Here is a 27043-nt window from a genome sequence, read left to right as displayed (position 1 = left end):
CCGGGATTCCAAAAGACCAACTAAACTTTTGCTAAGTTAGCAGATGGCTGGAGAAAATTCCTGAAATGAGACTTCTAGAAAGACAGGAAGAAACACAGTGATCTAGCAGACATGCAAAAGAATTTTCAAAGATACATTGTGTGCATCAGACCACCTTTATGAACACTAACATATCCTGTCCTACTATTCTTATCACTAGGTAAAAAATACAGAGTCAATCACAAATCTCCTTGAAATTTTAACAGAGAGGGAAGAGCTTACGTTTCTTTTTGGTCCTTATAACATATGGCATATATGTTCTTGGATGATGAGTACCACTTTGTGTGAATTACCTGATAATGCATTCATTAAGGATTGCTAACTCTACAAGCACAGTACCTTTGAAAGGCATTTATCTATGGTAAGAGTTGGACATTTGAAGTTTAAAACATAGCTGCTTATACTTTAGCTCAGTACCTTCTCCATCCTCCTATAAAAGAACGGACGCATAAAACACCTTCATCTATAGTTTACAAAAAAAGTAAATACCGTACTAGATCACAGAGCTGCAGAAAAGCTGTAGTAATCATCTGGCCAAACTCCTCCCCAACTTTATAAGCGAGGCAACTGCAGCCCTCACTCACAGATTACGTAACTTGCCTAAAGTCTTTGGCTGTATTAGCAAGGTTGGAACACAGGCCTCCTGCTTCTTGGTATACTGTAAATTTGAGGGCTGAACTCTTGAAAGGACTAACTTATTTTAGCTAGAAAAACACTGCATAGCTACTATGCTACACTAGTCTTTAAAAATTACATATTAAAAAGATAATGTTAATCTTTGATTTAAAATTCCATACCAACAAACTTGTGGTGTATTGCAATCATTTTATTAATATAAAGCAATGGGATAAATCCTTTAACAGGAGTATTGATTCACTACCATGAATGCATATTGATACTTCAGTGCAGTATCATGCTTGCTTGAGCCAAATTATGTGTGGATTCCTTTCACTTCCACATATAATATATAAAAACATTTATACTTCACTGATCAACGGTAAAGCACCCAGCCATGCACCTCCTCTTTCTGGTTTAAATGCATATAAATGCATATATGAACACTTGGATTTTACCACTCAAGGACTTCATAATATATGAGCAAGTTTTCAGAACACTATTTCTGCCCTGTCATTACTTTTTAAATTAAAAAAAAAGTGATACTGTGGTACAAAAGACCTTTTTATAAGGTCCTTTCTGGAGAAATGTTGGAGAATACAGTTATAGTCCTATAATGACTGTAATCAAGATCATCCTACAAGGACATGCTGGTAGACTCACTCTCCTGGAGAGTTTTGATCTTATTAGGAATACTATAACGATGGGTGAGGGAGAATATTTTATAAAGGCATTCCAGCAGAAGGCTCTCCTAGAGAGATTTTTTAAAACATATTTCAATCCTATAATGATTGTAATGAAGATAACATAGTTGGAGCATTCTGCTGGAGATTAAGTCTGGAAAGACAAATAATGTAATTGTGTTCTGTCTGTGAAAATATAGAGGTCATGAAAGCAGAAAAATGTAGCACTATAACAAAGAATGAGGAAACACTCTTGAAGAATAAACAAACACATAAAAATTTAAAATGGTATCTAATAAATTTTCATGTCAACTCTTTTAACTAGACATAAAATTTTTAAATGGCAATGAATAAATCTTCATGTCAAATCTTTTAACAAAACCCACAAATAGATTATAAAAATTGAACAATCATTAAATGTCCTATGTATAAAGTTTTAGGGGAAAGTTTAAATTTCTATATTATTCTTTTTAATCAAATACTTGAATTTTAGTTACTGCTGAGGAGCAACTGATACATTTCTAAAATAATTCAGATGGGAAGATAACATCACAATTATGGTTTGGCATAGCAGCATTCCAGTGATCTTCAGTCATCCACAAATGTTAGCCGTCCAGGCCCTTCATTCTTCATCCATCTCCTGTATCTCTTCCATCTAGGGTCATTTGCCAGTTTTTTCTTCAGTTCTTCCTCTTGTTCTTGTTTGTAAACCTAGAAGTATAAATAACACCAACTGGCTTTACAATCCAAAGAGAAACGTTGTCATTAGCTTTATGCATATTTACATTTTTAAAATACAATTTTAGGTAAAAGTTTCCAATGAATATATTGATTTGTCTTCTAAAGACCCTTCATGTAAAAATACTAAACAATTAAGCATTTTGACATTCAGGGTTAAATAAAACAGATCAACTTGTATAATAACTAGTTATTTTTTGTTATGGATTTCTGTATCCTAGAAATACATTTCTTTCCTTCTTGAAATCATATATAAACTGAGTTTAAAGAGTTTAAACACTTCCTTTCTACAAGTCCATTGTTAAAGAATCAACACTTTATCTTTTAACATGATACACTATAAATTTAACTGATGACTTTCAGTTATTTGTTGATCCTAACCAAGAAACAAATCAACCTTACATATGTTTGTCTCCAAATTGAACTTATATCTATTTTCATTTTCAAAGATAATTATTCATTTTTCAAAATATTTTTTGATTAAAGTTCCTAAAGAAGGTTAAATAAATCACACAGGTTAAGAATAAAGGCCATTCCCATTCCTACAGCTTTCAGTGGATGTCAACTGAAGTTTAACAGAACATTTTCATAGCCAGCTTAATAGCCACATCAAATTTTAGAAAGAAATTATTTCATTTCCAAATATTAGGAAGCAATGGCTAAGATAACCTTATATTAGCATTCAGTGAAAGACACAGTTTTGTGGATGGGGCTGCTTAACCTACTTAAAAGAAAACTTTTCAAATAGCTTAGGAGCTAAATAGTTCATTACCTCTCATTTTAATGTTATTTTTAAGCAAGCTGAATATATCCACTTGGCAAAACATTCTGGCAGTTCACTATAAGTTAATTTACTTAAATATAATTCAGACTGAAATTTTACTTTCAGTAAACTCTATTTAGGACATTACATCTAAAAAGGAATGGCTATGAAACAAAAAAACTAATACATCTTGATTTCTTAAGAAGGTTTCACTGTGGTCTATTCTTATATTTAATACATGAACCAATTAATATTGCCCAGAATCTAAAACAATATCATTATGATGAGACTGCTAGACCATTTAGCAGTGTGGCTAGGTAGCTGATCACATCTAAGTAATTTTTATACTGACAGTTGTAGAATATAGCATTTATTAAAATGCCAAGAGTTTGAGACACTACAGTAAGTAAATTAAAAATAACTTTCCACATATATGTCAGTTATCAAGCAGAAGACTCTGTGCTCATTTATTTTTAAATGAACAATTATTTCAACAAAATTTCTCTCTCTCTACTTTTTTGTTTGGTTGGTTTTTTTAAATCTCTACCTAGGTCATGTAACTGGAAGAAAACTTGGGGAGGACCAAATTTTAGTTAGTATAGTCAACAGAGCTGTCATAACACCCCTGCAGATTTATATCTTCTCATCCCACTGCTGCTGAACACATCAAATTAGACCATTCTTAGCTTTCTTCAGAATTAATCAACTTAAGTATTTGAGATTCATCTTTTAAAAAGACAATTTCCTAGTTAATCCATTGTCCCACTACCAGATACACCCATACTTTCAATATAAGGTCTTTATTCATTATTTAACTCTTGGATTTAAGAATCTGAGCATCCTTCTGTGACCCCTATCACATGCCTAATTTTAACTTCGTAAAGACTGTGACACTAGAATCACGGCAGAGGGAACACTCACCTCATAATTCTCCTTTATCCAGAGCTCCCGTTTAAGAAAGGTTTCTTTCTGATGATCCTCTAGACTGTCAAACTGAGACTTCGACATCTTCATAGATTTACGTATGATATACAGTCTCTCTTCCTCTCCATATTCTTTGCCTTTGATGTTAAAGTTATAGACCCACCGGCAATACCAGACTATATATGAGCACAGGTGAAAAGGAGCCAAGATAATTTGGAACAGGAGAAGATCACGGATTTGGGGCTTCTGATAGCCTCCCTTTATATCTATTTTACTCTTGATAATATTCTTTATGATGTTCTCCTCCTCATCACGAATTTCCTCTTTGGACTTTTTGTTTCTGCCTTTTTCTTTGGCTTTTTTTAGCAGTCCCTGCTGCTTGGCGATTTCTGTAGCTTGGATACGGTACTTGGGCACTGTGGCTAGGTAGCTGATTGCCTTATTGTAGCTATTCCACCAGCTGAAAAACTAGAATATTTAACAAAAATGAGTCATTTTTATTACCAAAATTCACCTACACCAAAGCAATAGTAGAGAGTCTTGATGAATACTATCACCCAAGAAACCTGTTCTGATTAACTAATAAGGCTCTCAAAGATATAACACATAAAAGATACAACTGAGTAGAAACTACCCAAGTGTCAAGTGTCCATCAACAGATGAATGGAGAAACAAAATGTGGTATATCGATAACATAAAGAGGAATGAAGTTCTGATATGTGCTACAACATGGATGAACCCTGACAATATTATGTTAAGTGAAGTAAGTCAGATGTAAAAGGGCAAATACTGTGATTCCCCTTACATGAAATATCTATAATATATAAATGCCTAGAGACAAAAGTTTGTTAGTGGCTACCAGGAGCTGGGGGAAGGGGGAAATGGAGAGTTACAGCTTAAGGGGTACTGAGTTTCTGTTTAGGGTGACAAGAAACATCTGGAAGTATATAGTGGTGATGGTTGCACAACATGATGAGTGAAATTAATGTCACAGAACTGTAAACTTAAAAATGGTTAAAACGGCAAATGTTTTTTTTACATATTTTATCACACACACACACAAAGATGCAACTGAACAATGCTGAGGTGTGCTCCAGAATGCGATCTCAAGGTGGGTAAGGTAACCCTGAGCTGAGCCAAAATGCCACAGATTCAGACAGAAGGTACCCAAGATGAGAGGATGGACAGATGGGATAACACCACATCTGTGGTTCCACATCATTATCATTTGGCTCTCCCCCAGACCGCTACTAAGACACCTTCCTGTTCTTTATGCTGCAGTTTACCTATCGGAGGCAGAGTTAAATTGCAAAAACCAACTGGTGAGGAATTAGAAAATCCACAGGGTACAGCCTCAGGCAACTATATTCATTCCTATCTCTTTCCTAAACCATCTGCACATACTACAGTAATGTCCGTCATGTCCTGAACTGAAAGATTCAAGTATGTTTGAGCTCTCTTTTTGGGGCAGGAAGACATTAAATTACTTCATAAATATATTCAACCACAAAAAGTTTTATTAACTGTCAGAAAAGCCCTGCCCCTCACGCAGTCCCTCCACACAGTTCAGGTGCAATTTTAGTGAACGAATGCAGCAGTTATACCAATAATATCCTGAAGGATTATAATAGAAATTTATTAGGGCTAACAACCAAAAAAAATTAACTAGGGTATTACATTATCTAAAGCAGAAAACTAAAATGATCCGTGCTCTTTCCTTTGAAAGGGCAATACTTCTACAAAAGCTGATATGTTTAAAATATGCAACTTCAGTCTTCAACAGAAATTCTTTTATCATATAAACTGAACCTCATTTCTGGGAATTAAACTGGAGAAGTAATTTTCAAGCTAGCAAATTGCTTCACTTTAGTCACTTGTTCTTTTCCTCTCAAGAAGGACATGATAGATAAACGGTTAGTTTAAGAATAATTAGGAAAATTCATTTCAAGCTGAAGTTAAATTTTTTGATATTTCAAAACAACGTAACAAGTTATTGTAGCTCTTTTACTTTATTTCAGTGGTTCTCAACATGAGCAGAAGCACCCTTAGGGAAACGTGGGACATTTTTGGTTGTCACAATGGTGGGGAGTGCTACTGGCATTTGGTGGATGGGAGCCAGGATGTTAACCACACTGCATACATAGGACAGTCCCATACATGGAAGAATATTTCTGCCATGAAAACGAAAAGCTCTTCTGCTGAGAAACACTCAAATTGTTCTCCTTCAACTTGAAATGTTAACAGCAAAGGAAGGTTACACTGAGGAACTGACATTTAAGCTGAGATTAGAACATAATTAAGTAGCCAGCAAGGCAAAGTTTAAGTGGAAAGAGTGTTCCAGACAGAGAAAACTGCATGTACAGTATAGTATAGGTAGGCTCTGACTAGGTGAACGCCTGGTGTTCCACGAACTGAAATATGACCACTGTGCTTCAGTAGACTCAGTGAGTTGACTCTATCCTCATGAACAGCTCAACAGGACAGCTGAGAAGTAGGCAGGGGCCACTTCATATCTGCCTTGGTAGGCCATATTAAAAAGTTCAGGTTTTTCTGAAATTTAATGGTAGGTAAATTATTGAAAAGTTCTACAAAGGCAAATATGAAGCAGTTGACATTCACTCTCGCTATGATGTGGAAAATACTCTAAAAGGGGGCAAGAGAAGAGATCAGGGGTTTCTTTGTTTTGTTTTGTATACCTATATGATGACATTCACCATCAATTTCCTAGATTTCCCACTGACAAAGATTCCAATACTATTGATTGGTTGAATAAATGAATATTTTGCTAATGTGAAAAAATTAATCTGGAACTAAAATTTTACAAATGGTACTTATAAAAAAAATTTTTTTTTAGCTCAGTTTTAATGACTAGCACTAAGCTAGTACACTTTCTAGCTCAGTTTTAATGACTAGCACTAAGCTAGTATACTTGTACATATACACACAGATACGTATACCCAATACATACCTGAAACACTGAAATAGCACAAACACTGACCAAAATCACAACTCTAACATCCACTTTAGGGGCTAAACGCCTGCGATAGTAGTGGTAGTAATGGCTGTAGTACTCTTCTGGATGATCCAGCAGGTAGTCATAATCTTTTCGTGTGTCTTCATCCTGTAAGATAACACAATATCCAATTTCATAGGACATTTCATGAAATGGCCTTAATTTAGAATCTGTTAAGTTCAATTTAGAATTTTATAATTACGTAAGATGAAGCTGAGTAAAATTAACTGTCAAAAAATAAAAATTCCCATCACTTTTCAGAGACAGACAAAACTTATCCCTAGAGCTTTAATATTAGACAGAAAGCATAATAAAAATATTTTCCTAAAATTCTTGAGTATTGTTGGTTCTCTAGGAAAAATAAAAACACATCAGTAAAATTACCCATGCTTTTTAAGCCAGTTTTGTGGTACTAAGGATGTTGTTATGTTCCTGTAACTTATTGACATCTACTCTCATAACCATTCATATAAAATGTGTCTCTCTGTTGTATATATTCACACTCATGTTCTAGCCTTGTGAAGAAAGTTTTCTGTTGCAAGCCACGATTAAGACACCAAAAAGTAGATGAAGCCACTGTGTGCCTACAAAACTGAATTAAATTCATCTCAAACACTGAAAAATCAATGCAGTAGAATAAAGAGAGCATTGGTCAAAGTCTAAATACTTCAGTTTACTAGCTTTGTGACCCTCAGCAAAATTTTTAGCCTCTCTGAGCCTTACTCTAATTCATTTGTAAAACACAGATAATAATACCTGCCCTACTAATTTTATAGTAAAATATGTAGTACTTTACTATTCATAACACATTGTCACAACCAAGTTCTTAACTGAGGTAACATATAGATCTTTCTTACTCATATCAACATATTGAAAGAAGTACAGCCTTGTGAAATGCTGCTCTGAATGTTCACAAATAAAACATTTCTGAAAAACTTCTCTAACTCTCATCAGCTGCTAACAGGGATAAATGTCAATATTTTATTGCGCTACATAGGTTGAAGAGCTATTAAACTAGGTTACAGTTTGCTTTTTATCCTACAGGAAACTTATACTTCAACTTGTCCTGTTTCAAAAAAAAAATGTTGAAGATAAAGACCAAAACAATCTTTTTACTCCCTATAACTGAGTGCGGCAGAAACTATTACAAAACGGAAATCTTTAACATACAGCATTTCTTTCTCGGATGAATTATTCAACATTCATATAATTGCAGATTCTAACTAAACGCATTTGAAAATCTACACCTAGAATCTGGCCGTGCTATTGCAGACAGAGGCTCAGGAATCTCGTCAGGGCCTCTCCTTTTGAGTCCAACATGTAGTTTCTCAGATTTAAAATAAAAAGTTTGCTAATGACAAATTGTCCTGTGTATCCATTAAAATCATTACATATTTTCTATTAAATTTTTACTTTAACTGACAGGATTCCCCAATGACAGTTCATTCATTACATTCAAAATATTTTTTTATCTCTGCCTAGTATCTGATACTAGATAAACTAGTATTTGGTTTAACTATATTTAAAGTCAATTCTGTGGCTCTATATAAGACCTGGGGTCTATTTTATATGAGAATTGCCTTTTATATATGGAGGGCTGAGCTCAGCCTGAAATTCTTTCCAGATTCACTCCTTTTATGTTCTCTACTGTCTGAAAGGATTTTCTTATGGCAACTGCTACAGCCACATTGTCAATTCTTATCATTCTTTTTTTAAACCATCATCATATCCCAGAGCTTGTCACCTAGAAACGGTAAAGCTTTACAGAGGTCACACAGAGAATCCTTAAGCCTAAAACTTAAGTTTCTTGATGTATCTCATTGAGTACTTCTAAATATATTTTTAGAATTTTTCCATTCCCCTTCCCAGTCGTTTTTTGATCTTTGGGCTAGCTGTATAAAAATATCCTGCTTTTGACCTGAAAATTCTTGACTTACTTTAGCCTCCCAATCTTAGCAGATACCTTCTGAAATGTTTTCCTTCAAACATAAATCTCCTCCTTGCACCACTAGATTACATGTAGTTTTGAAACTAAATACCACACTGAAATCAGAATCCTACAGTCCTCCAGCCTCTTTGTACTCCTCTTGGTTGAGGCATACAGCCAGATCCTTGAGTGTCAATGCAATCTGGTATGTGGATATCATACTTCCATTAGTTAACCTCTCTTCCTTGTTCTTAGTGAAGTTCACATTTCGTAGAATGCAGATAACCTTCTTCAAGTATTTTACTAAAATCTTCCCTCAGGGTCACCATCTTCTCACTGGTCCCTAGATTTGTGACTTCACCACGTCCTGAGTGCCTCTAATAGGATGGTCAAGTAGTGTCCCAGTACCAGCAACTCCAAAATCTATACCTCATATCTGGTCTCTCTACTGCAAGCAGAGCCTCTAGGGGCTATTCTGGGCTTTCTTATGAGTCCTCAAACTACCCAATTCCTGCGAACAGTTTCAGGGCCAAGTCTGATTTCTCCTTTCCTTGGGGTCAACCATAAATTTTATGACCTTGTTTTGGTCATGATCAGAGATTGAAGGTCGGCCACCTCAATCAGAATTGTCAATCTAGGGTTCTTAAACAATTTTCTCTCCAGAATGAAGAAAATGATCTTTAGGCTGAAGCGTGTATAATACACTTTACAAAGTGTTCAAGGTCGAAACAAATTGGTCAGAATTAGGAGTTCTCAACAGCCTAAGTCAAAATCCTACTCTTTAGTAATGTCCAAAGCTTAGACTCAACCAAGTAAGCATACAAGGATACCAGAAATACTAGCACAGATGAAAAGACAGAAGTATCACCTTTCTTTCAGGGACCCAATTAGAGTGCATTAGGTACATATGTTTATTTTTCTCCCATATATCTCGGAACTAAGGTAACCCTGTAATTTTTCCCCCACTGCTTCCCTGTGGCCAATAAGTTAAAATTTCCTTGGCATAAAACAAGGCCTCCACAGCTGGCCCAAAGGCACCAACCTTCATCTCTTAATCACGCTTTCCTGTTTTGCCCAAACCAAACACTCAGCAATTTCTAGAATTTGGTGCGTTCTTCAGTATGGCATGCTCTTTCTCTCTAGCTTGAGTGCCCATCCCTTTCTTTTCAGCCTCACGAACTCCTATTAATCCTTTAGGACACAAACAGTACCACCTCAGACAGAGTAGACCACTCTTATTCTGGTTCTAAATTACATTTAGTACCTATTTATTATAGCACTTATCACATTGTAATTATCAGGTTGTTTTTTTTGTTTGTTTCTCCATTTCCTTGAATAAGAACTTCTAGAAGATAGGGAAAGTAAGTCATTAATCTCTGTATATCCAAGGCCTAGCACAGTGCCTGGCATTCATTAAATGTCACTTCAAAAATGAATGAAATTTTGTAAAGGCTCTCCTTCACTATAAACATCTACCTCTGCAACCACACAGGTCTCCATCTCACCAGCAAGGCTGGATCAGTGGTTATGTCACAAAAACATCAGCTTTGTAGAAATAATTGATTTTATAGCTTATGGAAATATGCTAATGTGGCTAAAATAGCTTAAACCTTAAAACAGTTGAATATCTTACCTTTCAATAAGGCAGTACTTTTTCCTTCAGCAATTTTGTGGATCTTAAGGTCCCAGGATCAGGAGATTCCAACTTCTTTCCAAACCAAAACCTTTATACTTGTTTCTTCCTCCTCTCTGTCCTGAGCCTTGATAAGCAGGGCAATAAGCTCCTTGTTTCTAATCTCTAGAGGAATAAATGGTGCTTCTGCTGGTGTCCACTCCATTCCCAATCCTCTTGGGCATAGGCAGGAGGACTGGAACATAACCACCAGTATCTAGATCAAAAGTGAACAAGAGGAAACCCACAAGCAAAGAAAGTACTGAATCCTCCCTTCGCTTACGAAAATGATCATCCCACCTCCCCAGAGGCAAAAATATATTATGTTCTTGCCTTTGAAAGAGATAATGAATTGCTTGACCTCAATAAACATAACTTGCAATAATCTGATATTGCAACCAGTTTTACATTAAAATTTTTCTATTACACAAAATGTAGAAACCATTTTAAGATGGTAAAGGCCAGGAATCAATAATATATGAAAACCTAGTAATACTTTATTCATTCTTAAAAGTATATATTAATCCTATTATTAAAAAACATACACAAAGGATCCTTTAGAAAGAATACACTTTGTCCCTCTAAAGTTTTTTTCCAGGTCATTACAGCCTACTAAAGAGGAAGAAAATGAACTGTTACCTCTTTTCTTATTCCCTGACTACCCAGTCACTAGTATGCCTATCTTCTCCTATGTCTTCACATTCTACATGTGGTCTCAACAACTTCCACGGTTTGGAATATCACCTATGTAACTTGTGATGCTCACATCTGTTTTTGCTGCTGTCTTCTATTTCCAACTATCTCCTGAACATTTTCTAAACGTAACGTAAATATCTCAAATTCAGCATGCTCAAAAACTAAAACCTGTTCCTCTGTATTTCAGATAGTAGTTATCATCATCTACTTAGTCACCTGAGCTTTTAAAAATTTTAGCCATTTTCCACTTAGGAAATAATTATACAGGGCACTAGGGCTTGTGTTGAACACAAAGGTAGATAAAAAGACAAGTAAGATAATGTCTTGGCCTTAAGAACCTTCCCATTTGAAGAATCTAGCAAGCAAGAAAAGCATAATACAATGTACTATGGAAAAGGACTAACTATGCCTCGAACCACTGTCAATGAAATTTACAGAAGAGATGAAATGAGAGCTGGATCTGGAAATACAAGATGTGATGAAATTTGTTCCAAGCAAAGGGAGCACCAAATATTATTGACTCAGTGCAGCTTGAGCATTGGGAAAACTTAGGAAGAGAAGAGTAGTAAATGTGGCTAAGAGGTAGGTTTGGTTAAGAACTTTTGAGGATCTTATATCCATGCTAACAAGTCAGAGTGCTATGTCTGTGCTATTCAAAAAAGAAATATTTTAAAGTATGAAAACAATAGCATAGAGTAGAAGTATATTTTTGAAAGACAACTCTGGTAGTATGAATGTAAAGAACGAGGGAGGAACAGATTAGAGACTAAGAGTAAATAGGATTTGGTGATGAAACGGGTGTAAAAATCAAAGGAGATGTTGATCATGATACCGAAGTTTCTCCCTATAGTTACTGTGTGGACCATGTTGTTACTAAGATAAAAAACAGAGGAAGAGGACAGTGAGTTTGGAGAAGATACAGGGAAAAATTGGAGAATATTTTGAAATAGGGGGGACCCACTTACTAATCATCCTTTTCAGTGGAATACTGAAGCTTCCAGAGATTATCTATGCATGCTGGGGGTGTGTGCTTTTGTTTATCTTTGACTAAATTATTTTTAACTGGAGCCCTGGTGGTGCAGTGGTTAAGAGCTTGGCTGCTAACCAAAAGGTCAGCAGTTAGAAACCACCAGCCACTCTGGTCTACAGGGTTGTTATGAGTCGGAATCAACTTCACACCAACGGGTCTTGGGTTTTTTTTAACCTATTTTAAGTAGCCCTGGTGGTGCAATGGTTAAGAAATTGGCTGCTAACCAAAAGGTTGGCAGTTCAAATCCACCAGGCGCTCCTTGGAAACCCTATGGGGCAGTTCTACTCTGTCCTGTAGGGTCACTATGAGTCAGAATTGACTCGACGGCCAAGTCTGGTTTTTTGCAGGGGGAGGGTTAGAGACAAAACTTGTAGAAAACTAATAGTAATGCAAATAATTCATGTTCAGAGAAAGGCAAATTGTGACTGTTGTTGTGTGCTGTGGAGTCAAATCCGACTCACACAGAGTGGAACCACCCGATAGGGTTTCCTAGGCGATAAATCTTTACCGAAGCAGACTGCCATACTTTCTCCCATGGAGCAGCTGGTGAGTTGGAACTGCTGACCTTTCAGTCAGCAGCTGGGAACTTAACCACTGCCACCAGGGCTCCTATAAGTAGCTCCAGACCCTCTGAAGTCCATGAAGAATGAAATGAGGGTCTTTGTGCTGTTGTCAACCTCTCAAACTGTTCATTTACCCAGGACAATTCTGCACAAGTGAAATTAAAATGTCAAGTGCTCAGTTTCTGGCTAGAATTATAGCAGCTCAGTAGTTTCCATGTTGATCAGGAGCTCTAACTGATGACATCATGTGTCAGATGGTTACAGAACCAGGACTAAACACATCTGGTACATAATCAACCTTGGCCATAAGTAGAGGATAGCAACTGAAATTAAGGATTCAGCAAAAATAAACACTTATGGATTCACACAGAAATAGCAAATGTGACACATACACTACCCTACCCTTCTTCTGGGCCCACAGGGGAAATCACTATCAAAGATGTCACTCTCTCCCACTAAACCCAGGCAAGCCCTCAAAACTCTTAATAATGTTTTGGATAGTCATGACCAGAGTTGGCATCTGAGATGAAAACTATTTGCCATCCCTGGTCTATACACTTACTTAATTAGGCTGTTTATCAGCCTCACAACTGTAACAGAAATTTACATCATTTTATAATATTCTTAGGAACACCCAATTATTAAGAATTATTAAAATCTGGACCAATGTTAGAAAATAAAAACAGTAGTACTAATATGTGCAATTAATTTTTTCTCCCAAACAAGAGTTCCCAGAGGAAATACAATAAAAGTGATTCTTGGTGGAGAAAACACTGACTCCACTATACCTCACCAAACTACACCTCATTCCTGGAACAAGCTTTGCATAGTTATGCCTCTAGGTTTTTGCTGATCCAGTTTTCTCTTTATCCAAAATGTCCCTTCACTACAACCAATGACTGCCCTGACAGAGAACACAACAGAGAATCCCTGGTGAAGCAGAAGGGCAGTGGGACGCAGACCTCAAATTCTTGTAAAAAGACCGGACTTAATGGTCTGACTGAGGCTAGAAGGACTCCAGGGGTCATGGTCCCCAAACCTTCTGTTAGCCCAAGACTGGAACCATTCCCAAAGCCAACTCTTCAGACAGGGATTGGACTGGACTATAAAACAGAAAATGATACCGGTGAGGAGTGAACTTCTTGGCTCAAGTAGACGCATGAGACTATGTGGGCAGCTCCTGTCTGGAGGGGAGATGAGAGGGCAGAGGGGGACAGAGGCTGGCTGAATAGACACAGGGAATACAGGGTAGAGAGAGGGAGTGTGCTGTCATTAGAGAGAAAGCTACTAGGAGTATATAGCAAGGTATATATAATTTTTTGTATGAGAGACTGACTTGATCTGTAAACTTTCACTTGAAGCACAATAAAAAAAAAATTTTTTTAAATGTCCGTTCATTTGTTCTAGATCCAGCTCAAAGAGTACATTCTTCTCCAATTCCCCAAGAAGAAATAATTGCTTCCTCTCAGTACAGCAGTATAATTAGGAAATACTTATATAACTTAAATAAATAACAGCACAATAAGCATCTATCTCCCCTGTTATAGTAAGAGCTTAGAGGCAGGAACTGTGCCCTTTGCGTTGTTATGGACTCCTCCCCCAGCACCTATGTCAGTAAGGAGATAATGGGTTGAATGAGAGAATATACTAAGAAACAGTAGCATAACAGGGCAGAGAGTTTAGAGTCTCATTTTCAGCCAAGCTCTCCCTGCCACATCAACCAGACTGATAAAAAGAAACAAGTGTTCTTGTGATATTTCCCTTCCAAGACAAGGCTGGAGTAGAAGGCTCTTCCTACACATTCTTTCAACTTACCAGACAATCCTCAGGCCGGTAATATTTCTAAGACCATTTCTATGGCCTTCTCTGTGATCCTGCAAAATATGTAAAATTCTACTACTTTCCCATTTCTACCAATCATAGTTTTTCTATGTGCATCCTTTCCACCTGTTCCCTCATCTGCTTATTTCTATGCCATTCCTCATATTTCATCCAATTCTTATCTGCATTTAAAAAGGATTAATGCTCACACTTAAAAACCCTCAGAATATACTTTCTCCTTAAAGGTGGAAATGCAGTGTTTCTCTCATGCAGAAATTTTCCATTCATACATCCAGTCTACTTTACCTGTACCACTCACTCTTCAAAAACTACAATTAACTTGGAGTGAAAGAGCAACATAGGCTTCACATAATGGTCAAAATACCAGAGATCACTTTCAGTTTCCATTCTATCTGAATCTATCTCCAGATAAGAGTTTTAATTTAGTAAACATTCATTATTTGATGTGCCAGACACTGTGCTAAGTGCTATGGATATACATACAAAAAATGAGGAACATGGTTTAGTGGAGAAAGGGGAAGGACTACTCAATATTTACAGTGCAGTGCGATAAGTGCTATATTCACATAAAAACACATAGGCAGGACTAAACTTTCCGCCCCATAAGATCCAATATTGACAAGACAAGTAAGAGTCCATTTACTTAACTTCCAAAGTCCGTGAATTCCCTGAATCCCAGTAGTCAAATACACTAAATATTACTAGGTTTTAGCAGTGTGTGAAAACATAATTTGAAGTCCTCCTGAGACCTGGAATTGTAAGTTATTTGGAAATATGAACTAAGTGTGATTTGGTGAAAGCATCTGACCATTTTTAGCCATCCTTTTTCTGATTTTCCTCAATCTCTCTATGCACAGGTAGAATCTTCACTGCTAAAACAGGAACAGCCAGCTGTGATAATACCTTCTTGTCTTGTCTTACCCACCGTATTTAAATCACATTACTGTACTTACTTTTTAAGAACCACCATTTAAATTTCTCTTAAACAGGCATTTATTTGACCAGGACCTCAGAGTCATAAACCCACCAATGTCTTGCACAAATACAGTTCCCATTTTGGCCACACATATATTATCAACATTGGGAGATCTCTGGTTATTGTAAGTATTGGTGGAACTCCAATGTAAGGTTATAATGAGGATAGACCACAGCATCTAAGATCATACACATTAAAAAGTATTAAGAGATTTGAACAGACCAATAATAAGAGAAATTGAGAAGGTTATCAAAAAACTGTAGCAAGAGAAAAAAGGTTCTTGGCTCCAATGAATTTACAATTAACCTTCCAACTTTGAAAAAAGAGATCACTGCTGTTACATAAACTGGTCCAGAGATGGAAGCTACCTATTCATTCTACAAAGTAAATATAAAATCAACTTTTCCCCGACATAACAGCAATAACTGACGATGGCTGCAAAGGAGGACTACTCTTTCCATGCCACTTTTGCTAGCTCTATTTTTATAGATAAGTGTACCCTTCAAAGGTTTTACTGTTAATCTTTATGAAGAAAGAGATACAGTACAACAAAAAGAGCAAACGGAAGTAAAAAAACTAAAAGTTTACGGTTGTGGTCTCAGGTCTGCAGTTCCTGCCTCCATAAGACAATATATGGAATTCTCAGTAGGCTTTTGCATCCCATTTGTATTTCAGAACCACTGGAACTCACCAACTTCTCCCACTATTCCATCTGACCTTCCTTTAGCAAAGATCACCTGGACCTTTCCTCCCTCACAAGTCATCTTTCCAACCTGAGGCTATAATCCAAGTAAAACAATAGTCCTATCCACATCACCTTAAAAGGATTAATTTAGAAGGCTGGGGCCCTCCAAACTGGATGACTTTAATTCATTAGATCTTTGTATTGCCCAGAAATTATATTCTCTGGCAATTTCCTCACAATTCTCCATTATGACAGAAATTAAACCAGACCACTGTTTGTTGTAATAATTTCTTCCACAGTGAGCCAAAGTCTTTTCTTATTCCAAGAGAGGACCTCTGCAGTGATGTAAACAGCTCCTGGAGATACTCCACTTGAAAACTGAATCTGTGTCCACCTATATAACGTTAAACTGGAGTTTTCATAGAACACAGCCAGGTATGATTTCCAGGGGCCCAAACTATTCCCAGACATCCCTTTTCTCTCACAGATAATTGTCATTCCTTTGCAGTAATACTTTAAGGTAGAAGAGCTATAGAACACTCCTCCCAATTTGAGTTCCATTTGGAGGCATCTGTACCTACCACAAACATCCTGTTGGGAGTCAAGGGTAAAAGCACTACTCTCTCCAGACAGACTAGTTTTTAACTGGCCCAAAGTTCCTTGTTCTTGAGTGGACAAATTATTTATCTGGATTTTTATTAGCTGACACATCAGAGCTAAAATTTAGGGATCAAAACCTTTAGAGGCAACCAAATCAGTACCCTAAATTTGCCCTAAAGTCTCTTCAAGAAGATGGCAAGAATATTTAGAAGCCTTGCTCCCTCCCAGCAAGAATTTCTCTGTGGTCTCTATTCCTACCCCCAATCTTGCATTTGTTTTCAAAGTTCTTACTAACATGCTCACCATTCTCATGTCAAGCCTACCTATCTCTAATCTCACCAAACCCAGCAGAAGGCAACAGGTGCCAGTGTTTCTGCTGGCCTTTCCTCTCCAAGTTCTCCATCTGTCCAGGGCTCCCTTATGCAACAGTAGAGCTTTGGAGCACAAAGGGTAAAGCCTCTGCAGCTTCTCTGGACCTCTATCTTCCCTCAAAGCATAAAAAAGAAGTTAGGGCTTTATATGCTGGACTACCCTGGATGGAGAGATTTCTTTCCCATTTTTCTCAAACCTTTCCTCAGTCTCTCTTTACTCTGAATAATAAGCCCTCTGGTCATAACTTTTCCCAGCCCTCACCTATACCTCAATTAATTGCCAATAAAAATTACAATCTAATTAATGCTAATGAGAATTCAGTAAATTACGCCTGCTCATTAATTACTGTAAATTCTCCAAACTGCTCTGTAAATCATGAATAAAGAGCCTTTAACTCCTTGACTCAGTATTTTGACCTCTGGAAAACTAATCTGAAGAAACAATCCATGGTTAAATTAGAATTCATCCACACAAAGCACTGCATTAAAAGCAGATTATATACAACAACAACAACAAAAAAAAAACACTTGCAATTACAACAGCTGTTGTATTAGCACGATGGGGTCCTTGAAGCGGTAATAGGGTAATACGTCCATCAAGGATGATTGAAACTGTGATTTCTCATATGGTTTGACTTTTGCAGCAAGCAGAACAGAATAGCATCAAGCTGAATCTCCCCATTCTTGTCACCACATGATTCAATGAAACCTCTGTCAAATGACTAAACACATATTCACAAAATATTTCCTACTAGAAATTCTCAACAGTCTTTTACCCCAAGCGAGAACTCACAACCCCACCCCCGCACCTACTAAATTAAAGGTCCTATATAGGGGGATTTCTCACACTTATCATTTAAGGGGGTTCATAATAATCCTGCGAGGAGGTGGTATCATGACCTTATTTTCACATATGAAGAAACAACTACTCTTATATATTAAGTCACCCACCCAAGGTCACAGAGGCTTTTCAGAGCCAAGAATCAAACATTCCATCTTGTGACTCGTTGTTTATCGTTCTTCTTCGTGTTTTTCTCATTCCAAACTAAAAATCATAATATATTTCCAGAAAACGAATTCCTTCCATGCCAAATTAGCGCCATCACAGTGTAATTCAATACTTTAGACCTTTCCTGTCCTGCACGTTATTAAAATGCTTTCGATATATCGTAAGACCCCCAAAGCTCTGCATAACAATAACTCACAAAAAGGAGCAGGAAACACCTTTTCCATAGAGGATTGTGTGGCAGAATCACTTGCCCACCCCAACCCCCCAGGAGGAGGGGCATGCTGTCCCCTAAAGGCCCGAAAGGGGTTCCCACCGTTGCCAGTAGGCCGTGTCGGAAAGCGTGAGCCTGCTCCGGGTCGTGGTAGCCCAGCATCGGGGTCACAGAGGACCTCGCTCCGCGGACCGGAGGCAGAAAGCGCCGCGCCATGAGCTTCCCGCGCGCGGCTAGTCCTCCCAGCCCATCTGCACCCCCAGGCCTCACCTTGAGAGTCTCGTAGGCGGTCGCCACTAGCAGGAAGGCCTCCTCTGCGCTCTGTGGCGTCCGCCCGGCTCCCTCGTCGCCGGGCTCTGGCCGGTAGCGGTCGGGGTGATAGCGCCGGGCCAGCTGGCGGTAGGCCCGAGCGATCTCCGCCTTGCTCGCCGTGCGGCTCACCCCCAGCACCTCGTAGCAGTCGCGCGTGCCACAATACAGTCCCTCCAACAGGGCCCCCGCGGGCCGCGCCAGCAGCAGCAGGGGCAGCAAAGCCAACCAGCGCCGGCCGGCAGCCCCGGTTTCCCGGCACAGAGCGAGCTGCGCCGCCATCCCGGCCCGGGCTGCAGCTCCGCCACCCTAGCGGTTCTCCCACACTCCTTGGCGCGCCCCGCGCGGCGGCCGGAGCCGAACTCCACGTCAGCAGGCGACCCCTCCGCGCAGGCGCAACGGGCGCGGCTATCGTTGCTAGGGGAGAAGGACGCCTTTACCAGGCCGCTTCCGGTTTGCTACTCAACGCCTTCCTACTCCCAGCAGCGTGGTTTGTTCTTGGTTGGCCCTAAAGGATATCTCAGTCAGTGTCCGAGGCACTTGAGTTACAGAGTGTTGTGGTCCGACTTAACCAGGGTGTGCAGAGCACCTGACGGCCCCCAGTGCACTTCGCATACGATCTTTTCTAGATCATGCTTTCTCCTGCTGCAATAGGTAGTCTACCTCCTAGCCGTTACTTTCTCGGCCACAAGAAGGTGTGTGAGTAGGGTTTTAAGCCGGGCCTTCAGCCAAAAAAAAAAAAAAAATTTTTTTTTTTCAGCCCTGGATGGCCTCCTCTCCCTAACCACATGCTGCCTTTCCAAAAGGAAGAGAAACTTAGAATGCCCAAGCGCTGTCAGTCTGGAAGAGAACCTTAAAGTTCACGGCCATCTAGTTCAGAATTTTTCAGCCTTAGTACTACTAGCATTTTGGATCCTAGAATTCTTTGCCCGTAGAGGGAATGTAAGATGTTTAGCAGTATCCCTGGCCTCTACCCACTAGATGCCAGTAGCACCACCGCACCAATCAAAAAGATCACCAGATATTGCCAACTCCACTAGGAGTAGAGTTGCCAGATAAAATACAGGACGCCCAGTTAAATTTGAATTCCAGATAAACAATAAATAATTTTTTAGTATAACTATATACTTGCATGGGACTATGTATTATCATAAGGAGCCCTGGTGGCACAGTGGTTAGGTGCTCAGTGCTAAGCTGCTAACCAAAATGTCAGTGGTTGAAGCGCACCAGCCACTCAGCAAGAGAAAAGACCTGGTGAAAAGACAACTATTGTATGACACCACTACTGTAAAGACTCATGAAAAGGTTTACACACAAAAAGAAACAATCTTTAATGGTTAAGAGGGAAGGGAGGGGTGGGGATGGAAAAACACTAAATAGACAATAGACAAGTGGTAACTTCAGTGAAGGGTAAGACAGTACGCAATATTGGGGAAGCCAGTACAACTTCTACAAGGCAAGGTCGTGGAAGCTACATAGAAACATCCAAACTCCCTGAGGGACCACATTGTTGGGCTGAAGACTGTGGGGACCATGGTCTCTGGCAACATCCAAGCTCAACTGGCATAACATAGTTTATAAAGAAAATGTTCTACATCTTACTTTGGTAAGTAGCATCTGGGGTTGTAAAAGCCTATGAGTGGCCATTTAGGATACTCCACTGGTCTCACCCCTTTGAGAGCAAGAGAGAATGAAGAAAACTAAAGATACAAGGGAAATATTAGTCCAAAGGACTAATGGACCACATCTACCATGGCCTCCACCAGATTGAGTTCACTACAACTAGATGGTGCCCAGCTACCACCACTGACTACTCTGACAGAGATCACAATAGAGGGTCCCAGACAGAGCTGGAAAAAAATGTAGAAGAAAATTATAACTCACGAAAAAAGACCATACTTACTGGCCTGAAGAGACTGGAGAAACCTTGAGAGTATGGCCCCTGCACACCCTTTTAGCTCAGTAATGCAGTCACTCCCAAGGTTCACCCTTCAGCCAAAGATTAGATAGACCCAAAAAACAAAATGAGACTAAAGGGGCACACCAGCCCTGGGGCAAGGACTAGAAGGCAGGAGGGGACAGGAAAGCTGGTAATAGGGAACCCAAGGTTGAGAAGGGAGAGTGTTGACATGTTGTATGGTTGTTAACCAGTGTCATAAAACAATATGTGTACTAACTGTTTAATGAGAAACTAGTTTGTTCTGTAAAACTTCATCTAAAGTACAAAAAAAAAAATTTTAAGTCAAATCACCAAGAAAGAAAATGTTTTTTTAAAAAATCTTTGTTAAATTGAATTCTTGACAAGAAATTATCTTTGGATCAGTCATTGATAATAATTTTTAATCACTTCTATAAATCATAAAAGATTTAATAAAATGAAATTAAAAAAAAAATTACAGCCTAGGAAATCCTATGTGGCAGTTTTACTCCGTCTTGTAGGGTTGCTATGAGTCGGCATCAACTGCACTGCACACAACAACATAGTATCAACATGGAGAAGTTTGCTTCAAAAAATAATAGTATATATTATTCTCTCAGTAAACATGCAGAGTTTCTACTATGAGCCAGGCACTGTTGTAGGCACGAAAAGACACATTGGTGAGCAAGGTAGACAAGGACTTTGATCTCAGGGAGCATATATTGTGGTGAGTGATGAAGACAATAAACAAGCAAATAAATAAACTTTCAGATACAATAAATGCTTTTAAGAAAAAGAAACAATGTAATGATACATATTAAAAAGTTTATATGTAATTTTGCCTACATACATATATATATATATATGAGAGAGAGATACAGAATTAATGGAAACCCATTAATGTTTTGTTCGCTTTTCCCTTGGCCCTAGAAGTAGTAGCTGTGCTCTCTGCATTTACTACTTCTTTTACTGTGTACCCCATAGAGTTCTCTTTTACACTTTTTAGTACTTAACTATGGCCAGCACCATAAAGGAGCAACCCTAACAGGGTTACAGCTCTAAAGGAAAGTAAGTCAGACTACAGGCGACCACAAAAGGGCCAGGCCAGGCCAGGGTCAGGTGTTAGGCTAATCGTGTAAGGATACGTTCTAGATAGAATTACCCTACCCAGAGGGATGAAGGTGGCAGGATGTATTTGAAAAGTGTTGGCCAAGGCAGGTCTCACTTCATCTCCCTCACTATAAGAAACCCATATACCAGAATACAGAATAAAACAGGAAAATCTAATATTAGGATAAAGTGAAAAACTTGCATGAAGTGGAAATGTTCCTAAAACAATATGAAATGCCAGAATGAGTTCCTGTATAGATTGATAAATATTAAACTGAAGAGTAGTCAGAGACTGCCCTTCTAAGAGAAACAAGTTGTTCCAAAGTTATAGACTTTAAAAGGTGCCCACTGATTTTATGAGGTTAGCATAACATTGATTCCAAAACCTGGTAAAGGAATCACAAGAAAATAATACCAGCTAATTGTATCCAACAGTGTTTTTAAAAAAAACTCCTACATCCTGACCCAGTAAGGTTTACTCCAGGAATGCAAAGATGGATTAATATCAGAAAATTTATCAATATATTAATAATTAATAGAATAAATGGAAAATCACAAGATTATCTCAAGTGATACAGGAAAAAATGTATAAAGTTTAACACCTACATATGATTTTTAAAATTATAAAATAGGAATAGTAGAAAATTTTCCTACTTTAGTACAGTTTATATATATGTATATTTTTTAAAAACCTACAGCAAAGTTAGACTTAATAAACTTACCTTAAGATCAGGAAAAAGATAAAGATGCTATTTTAGTATTATTGCTATTGTTTGATATGATACTGGAGGTTCTTGACTTCATTAGGAGGAAAAGAAAAAAAAAAAAAAGATGCCAAAGGATTGTAGAGGAAAAGCTGAAACTGCCAATATTTGCAATGAACATCTGGAAAAACCAACAGAATCAACAATCACGCTATTAGAATAAGAGTTTAGCAACACCGATAGATGCAAATACAATCTATAAAAATCAATGGCATTTATCTCTATTAGCAACAGCCAACTAGAAGATGTAATCCATTTTACTCACTATTGTATGCATGGTGTCCAGCACGTAGTAAAAAAGGTGCTCAATATTTGTTGAATGTCTAAGTGAATGTGGTTTATGATGGAGTTGCTGTTTATGACTCTTCCTGGACTCACTACTTCATGAATCTTCATCTTTCCAATCCTAGGGAAAACTTCAGGTGTGGCCGTGGTCTGGATGTAATACTAACTACAGTTGCTCCAGCATAAAACTAGGGCTTGTACCATTTAAAATGCTATTCCTACAATCCCTGACCACAGAGCAGAACTATCTTCTTTCTGGCTTTCTTTCTCAAAGTTGTGATGGAAGAAGCAGTAAGCTTAACATTCATTGATTTTTTTTATAGTAAAACTCAGGCAAAGGATGGGGGATGAGGGTTCTTACTTCTGATGATTCAACTGCTTAGATAGACATGTTCAATAAATCAGGGCAATCTTCTGGTTGGGCTTTATGAACCAATATAAATCATTTGAGTAACAATATCTTCAGCAAAAACATCCTTATTATCTAACTCTGTTCTTCGACTATTTTTTTAAGAGCAAAGTTCAAAACTGGATAATTGCAGATGGAATTTTGATAAGTAGCCTCTACACTCTATTCCTTAATTATCTATATCTTGATTTCCTCATAAAGAAAACAAAAAGTAAAATAATAAGCATAGTAAATAATGATTTCTTCACATATAACTTTTAACCAATAACCTGAATGAATCAGTAGACTTGTAGGCTATCAAGAGTTTATGATTAGCACCTGACAACTGTATTTAGACTTCTGGTCATTGGGATTGATCTCTGTAGCATTCTAAATTTTGATAAACAGAATTGGAAGCATATATGGAATATAATTAACTTCTACATGTTTAATGTTATTTTCTCCTTTGTAGTAGCAACACGGACTAGAGATGTCCATAAACTTAACTTTAATTATTTCATTTGATGTTAACTGGCCACTGACCTAGCACACATATTTATTCCAAAATAAGAGTCTCTATTAATAAAAAAAAAAAAAATTTTTTTTTTTTTTTATTAACAGTCACATTTGCAAATTTGCAAGAACACTCACAATTAATTCACACACATTACAGGAAGTGTTGGAATTTAAATCCTTTTCTTCAAAGCGGAGAAAGAAATGATTCAATGTGTCCACATTTAAAAAATAAAATTACAGTTTAAAAAGATAACTCAGAACCAGCATATACTCACGAACTTCCTTTCGGTAATATTTACCAAATCTGTCCATCTTACTGCAGGGAATATGCTAGCCCAGGCTCTGCTCGTGTGAGTAAGGTGGTTTCTGGAGTTGAAACATCCACTGTTTTTATTGCCAATCTCTTTCTGTTCTTTTGTCATACTTGTATAAATACAACCTATATTCTGCCTTCTTGGTACATGTCTACTTTTCTAAAAGGTTAACATCTGTTTCTTTATTTCCTGCAAGGCCATCCACTTGAAGAATGGGGAGGAAATTCTGCCTTTATTTTATCTAGATTTTCCCATACCCACTGCCCTTTACCTACCAGCCCACTCAGTCACTTGTGTGGGGAAACTCATTTTACAGTTCTCCCATTACTCTTTTCTTATTTAGGGCAATCAGAAAAATCACATAGCTCACAAAATTCGTTCCTCATGGGTTTAAATCCTGGACCTGCTAGATCACTAGGGAAATAGAAGCCACCTGCATACCTGCAGACCAGGAGAGAGCCACAGATAAAATCTTGAGCAGAGATTCAGGAGTTGGCTCATTCTGGTCCTAGACCTCACTCCCCATCTTGTTCTAATACACTCATCAGAGTCTATGCCGTTTCTAAAACTGTCCACCAGAGGGTGGTAGCCAGTTCTTCACAGTCTTGCACGTGTCTTTTTTTTTTTAATAATTGCAGTTTAGATGAAAGTTTACAGAATGAACTAGTTTCTCATTAAACAGTTCGTACACATACTGTTTTATGACATTGGTTAACAACCCCATGACGTGTCAATACTCTACCTTCTCAATCTTGGGTTCCCTATTACCAGCTTTCCTGTCCCCTCCTGCCTTCTAGTCCTTGCCCCAGCTGATATGCCCCTTTAGTCTCCTTTTCTTTTATGGGCCTGTCCAATCTTTGGCTGAAGGGTGAACCTCAGATGTGACTTCATTACTGAGCTAAAAGTGTGTGCAGGGGCCATACTCTCAGGGTTTCTCCAGTCCCTTCAGGCCAGCAAGTCTGGTCTTTCCTTTTGCATTAGAAATATGTTCTACATTTTTCTCCAGATCTATTCAGGACCCTCTATTGTGATCCCTGTCAAAGCAGTCAGTGGTGGTAGCCCGGCACCATCTAGTTGTACTGGACTCAGTCTGATGGAGGCCGTGGTAGATGTGGTCCATTAGTCCCTTGGACTAATCTTTCCCTTGTATCTTTAGTTTTCTTCGTTCTCCCTTGCTCCCAAAGGGGTGAGACCAGTGGAGTATCCTAGATGGCTGCTCACAGGCTTTTAAGACCCCAGACGCTAGTCATCAGAGTAGAATATAGAACATTTTCTTTATAAGCTGTGTTATGCCAATTGAGCTAGATATTCCCTGAGACCATGGTCCCCACAGTTTCCAGCCCAATGATTTGGTCCCTCAGGGAGTTCGGATGTATTTATGGTGCTTCCATGATCTTTGCCTTGTAGAAGCTGTGCTGGGCTCCCCAGTATTTTGTACTGTCTTACCCTTCACCAAAGTTACCACTTATCTATTGTCTATTTAGTGTTTTTTCATCCCCATCCCTCACTTCCCTCATAACCATGAAAGATTGTTTCTTTTTGTATGTAAGCCTTTTCAGTACAGTAGTGGTCTCATACAATATTTGTCCTTTTGTGACTGACTTATTTCACTGGGCACAATGCCGTCTAGATTCATCTATGTTATGAGATGCTTCGCAGATTCATCATTGGTCTTTATCGTTGCGTAATACTTCATCGTGTGTGTGTACTACAGATTGGATGTCCATTCATCTATTGATGGGCATCTAGGTTGTTTCCATCTTTTTACTATCGTGAACAATGCTGGAATGAAGATGGGTGTGCCTGTTTGTGTGACCACTCTTATTTCTCTAGGATATATTCCTAGGACTGGGATTGCTGGATCATATGGTATTTCTATTTCTAGCTTTCTAAGGAAGCACCATATCGTTCTGCAAAATGTTTGTATCATTTTGCATTCCCACCAGCAGTGCATAAGAGGTCCGATCTCCCTGCAGCCTCTTCAACATTTGTTATTTGCTGTTTTTTTTTTTTATTCTTGCCAGTAATGCTGGGGTGAGATGGTATCTCATTGCGTTTTTGATTTGCATTTCTCTGATGGCTAGAGATCATGAGCATTTCCTCATGTGTCTGTTGGCCACATGAATGTCTTCTTTGGCAAAGTGTCTGTTCAATTCCTTTGCCCATTTTTAAATTGAATTATTTGTCTTTTTGTTGTAGATGTGCTGGATTTTCTTGTAGATTTAAGAGATTAGAACCTTGTCTGATTTGTAATAGCCAAAAAATTTTTTCCCAGCCTGTGGTTTCTCTTTTATGCTTTTGGTGAAGTCTTTTGATGAGCGTAAGTGTTTAATTTTTAGAAGATCCCAGTTATTTAGCTTAGCTTGTGGAGTTTGTGTGTTGTTGGTTGTGCTTTCTATCCTGTTAATGCCATATTAGGGCCTCTAGGGTTGATCCTATTTTTTCCTCTATGAACTTCATAGTTTTTGGCTTTATATTTAGGTGTTTGATCCATTTTGAATTAGTTTTTATATGTGGTGTGAGGTGTGGGTCCTGTTTCATTTTTTTTCAGATGGACATCCAGTATTGCCAGCACCATTTGTTAAAACAGACTGTCTTTTCCCCATTTCATGGACTTTGGACCCTTGTCAAAGATCAGGTGACTGTAGGTGGATGGATCTACATCTGGGTTCTCAATTCTGTTCCATTGGTCAATGTATCTGTAGTTGTACCAGTACCAGCTGTTTTGACTACCATAGCTGTATATTCTGAGGTCGGGTAGTGTGAGTCCCGCTACTTTATTCTTCTTCTTCGATAGTGCTTTACTTCTGCAAGGCTTCTTCCCTTTCCATATAAAGTTAATGATAAGTTTTTTCATCTCTTTGAAGAACGTTGCTGGTATTTGGATCGGGATTGCATTGTTTTTGTAAATCGCTTTGAGTAAAATTGTCATTTTCACGTTTGGGTGTCTACCTACCCATGAGCATGGTATGTTTTTCCATTTATGTAGATCTCTTTTGGTTTCTTGCAGTAGTGTTTTGTACTTGTCTTTGTATAGGTCTTTTACATACCTGGTTAGATGTAGTCCTAAAAAAAATTTTTT

General features: G+C 38.1%; 1 protein-coding gene across 1 annotated transcript; it reads right to left on the bottom strand.

Annotated features, from left to right (window-relative positions):
- Nucleotides 1-832: 832 nt before the first annotated feature.
- Nucleotides 833-19023, bottom strand: DNAJC25 (DnaJ heat shock protein family (Hsp40) member C25). The gene is made up of 4 exons (XM_049895475.1): nucleotides 18628-19023; nucleotides 6731-6883; nucleotides 3760-4230; nucleotides 833-2048 (listed from the first exon to the last, which is right to left on the bottom strand). The coding sequence occupies exons 1-4, from the start codon at nucleotides 18946-18948 to the stop codon at nucleotides 1926-1928; spliced, it is 1068 nt and encodes a 355-aa protein (XP_049751432.1). The 5' UTR covers nucleotides 18949-19023; the 3' UTR covers nucleotides 833-1925.
- Nucleotides 19024-27043: the final 8020 nt, after the last annotated feature.

Source organism: Elephas maximus, chromosome 9, assembly GCF_024166365.1.
Source record: "Elephas maximus indicus isolate mEleMax1 chromosome 9, mEleMax1 primary haplotype, whole genome shotgun sequence".
Lineage (NCBI taxonomy): Eukaryota > Metazoa > Chordata > Mammalia > Proboscidea > Elephantidae > Elephas > Elephas maximus.
Note: the sequence above shows the minus strand (reverse complement) of the source record. Positions and strands in the feature narration are given on the sequence as shown.

Coding starts and splice junctions, on each gene's coding strand:
- DNAJC25 (XM_049895475.1), bottom strand. CDS start 18,948: ATGGCGGCGCAGCTCGCTCTGTGCCGGGAAACCGGGGCTGCCGGCCGG. Junction 6,884..18,627: donor CCGCCTACGAGACTCTCAAG/GTGAGGCCTGGG, acceptor GTTATCTTACAG/GATGAAGACACACGAAAAGA. Junction 4,231..6,730: donor GTGCTATTTCAGTGTTTCAG/GTATGTATTGGG, acceptor TAAATATTCTAG/TTTTTCAGCTGGTGGAATAG.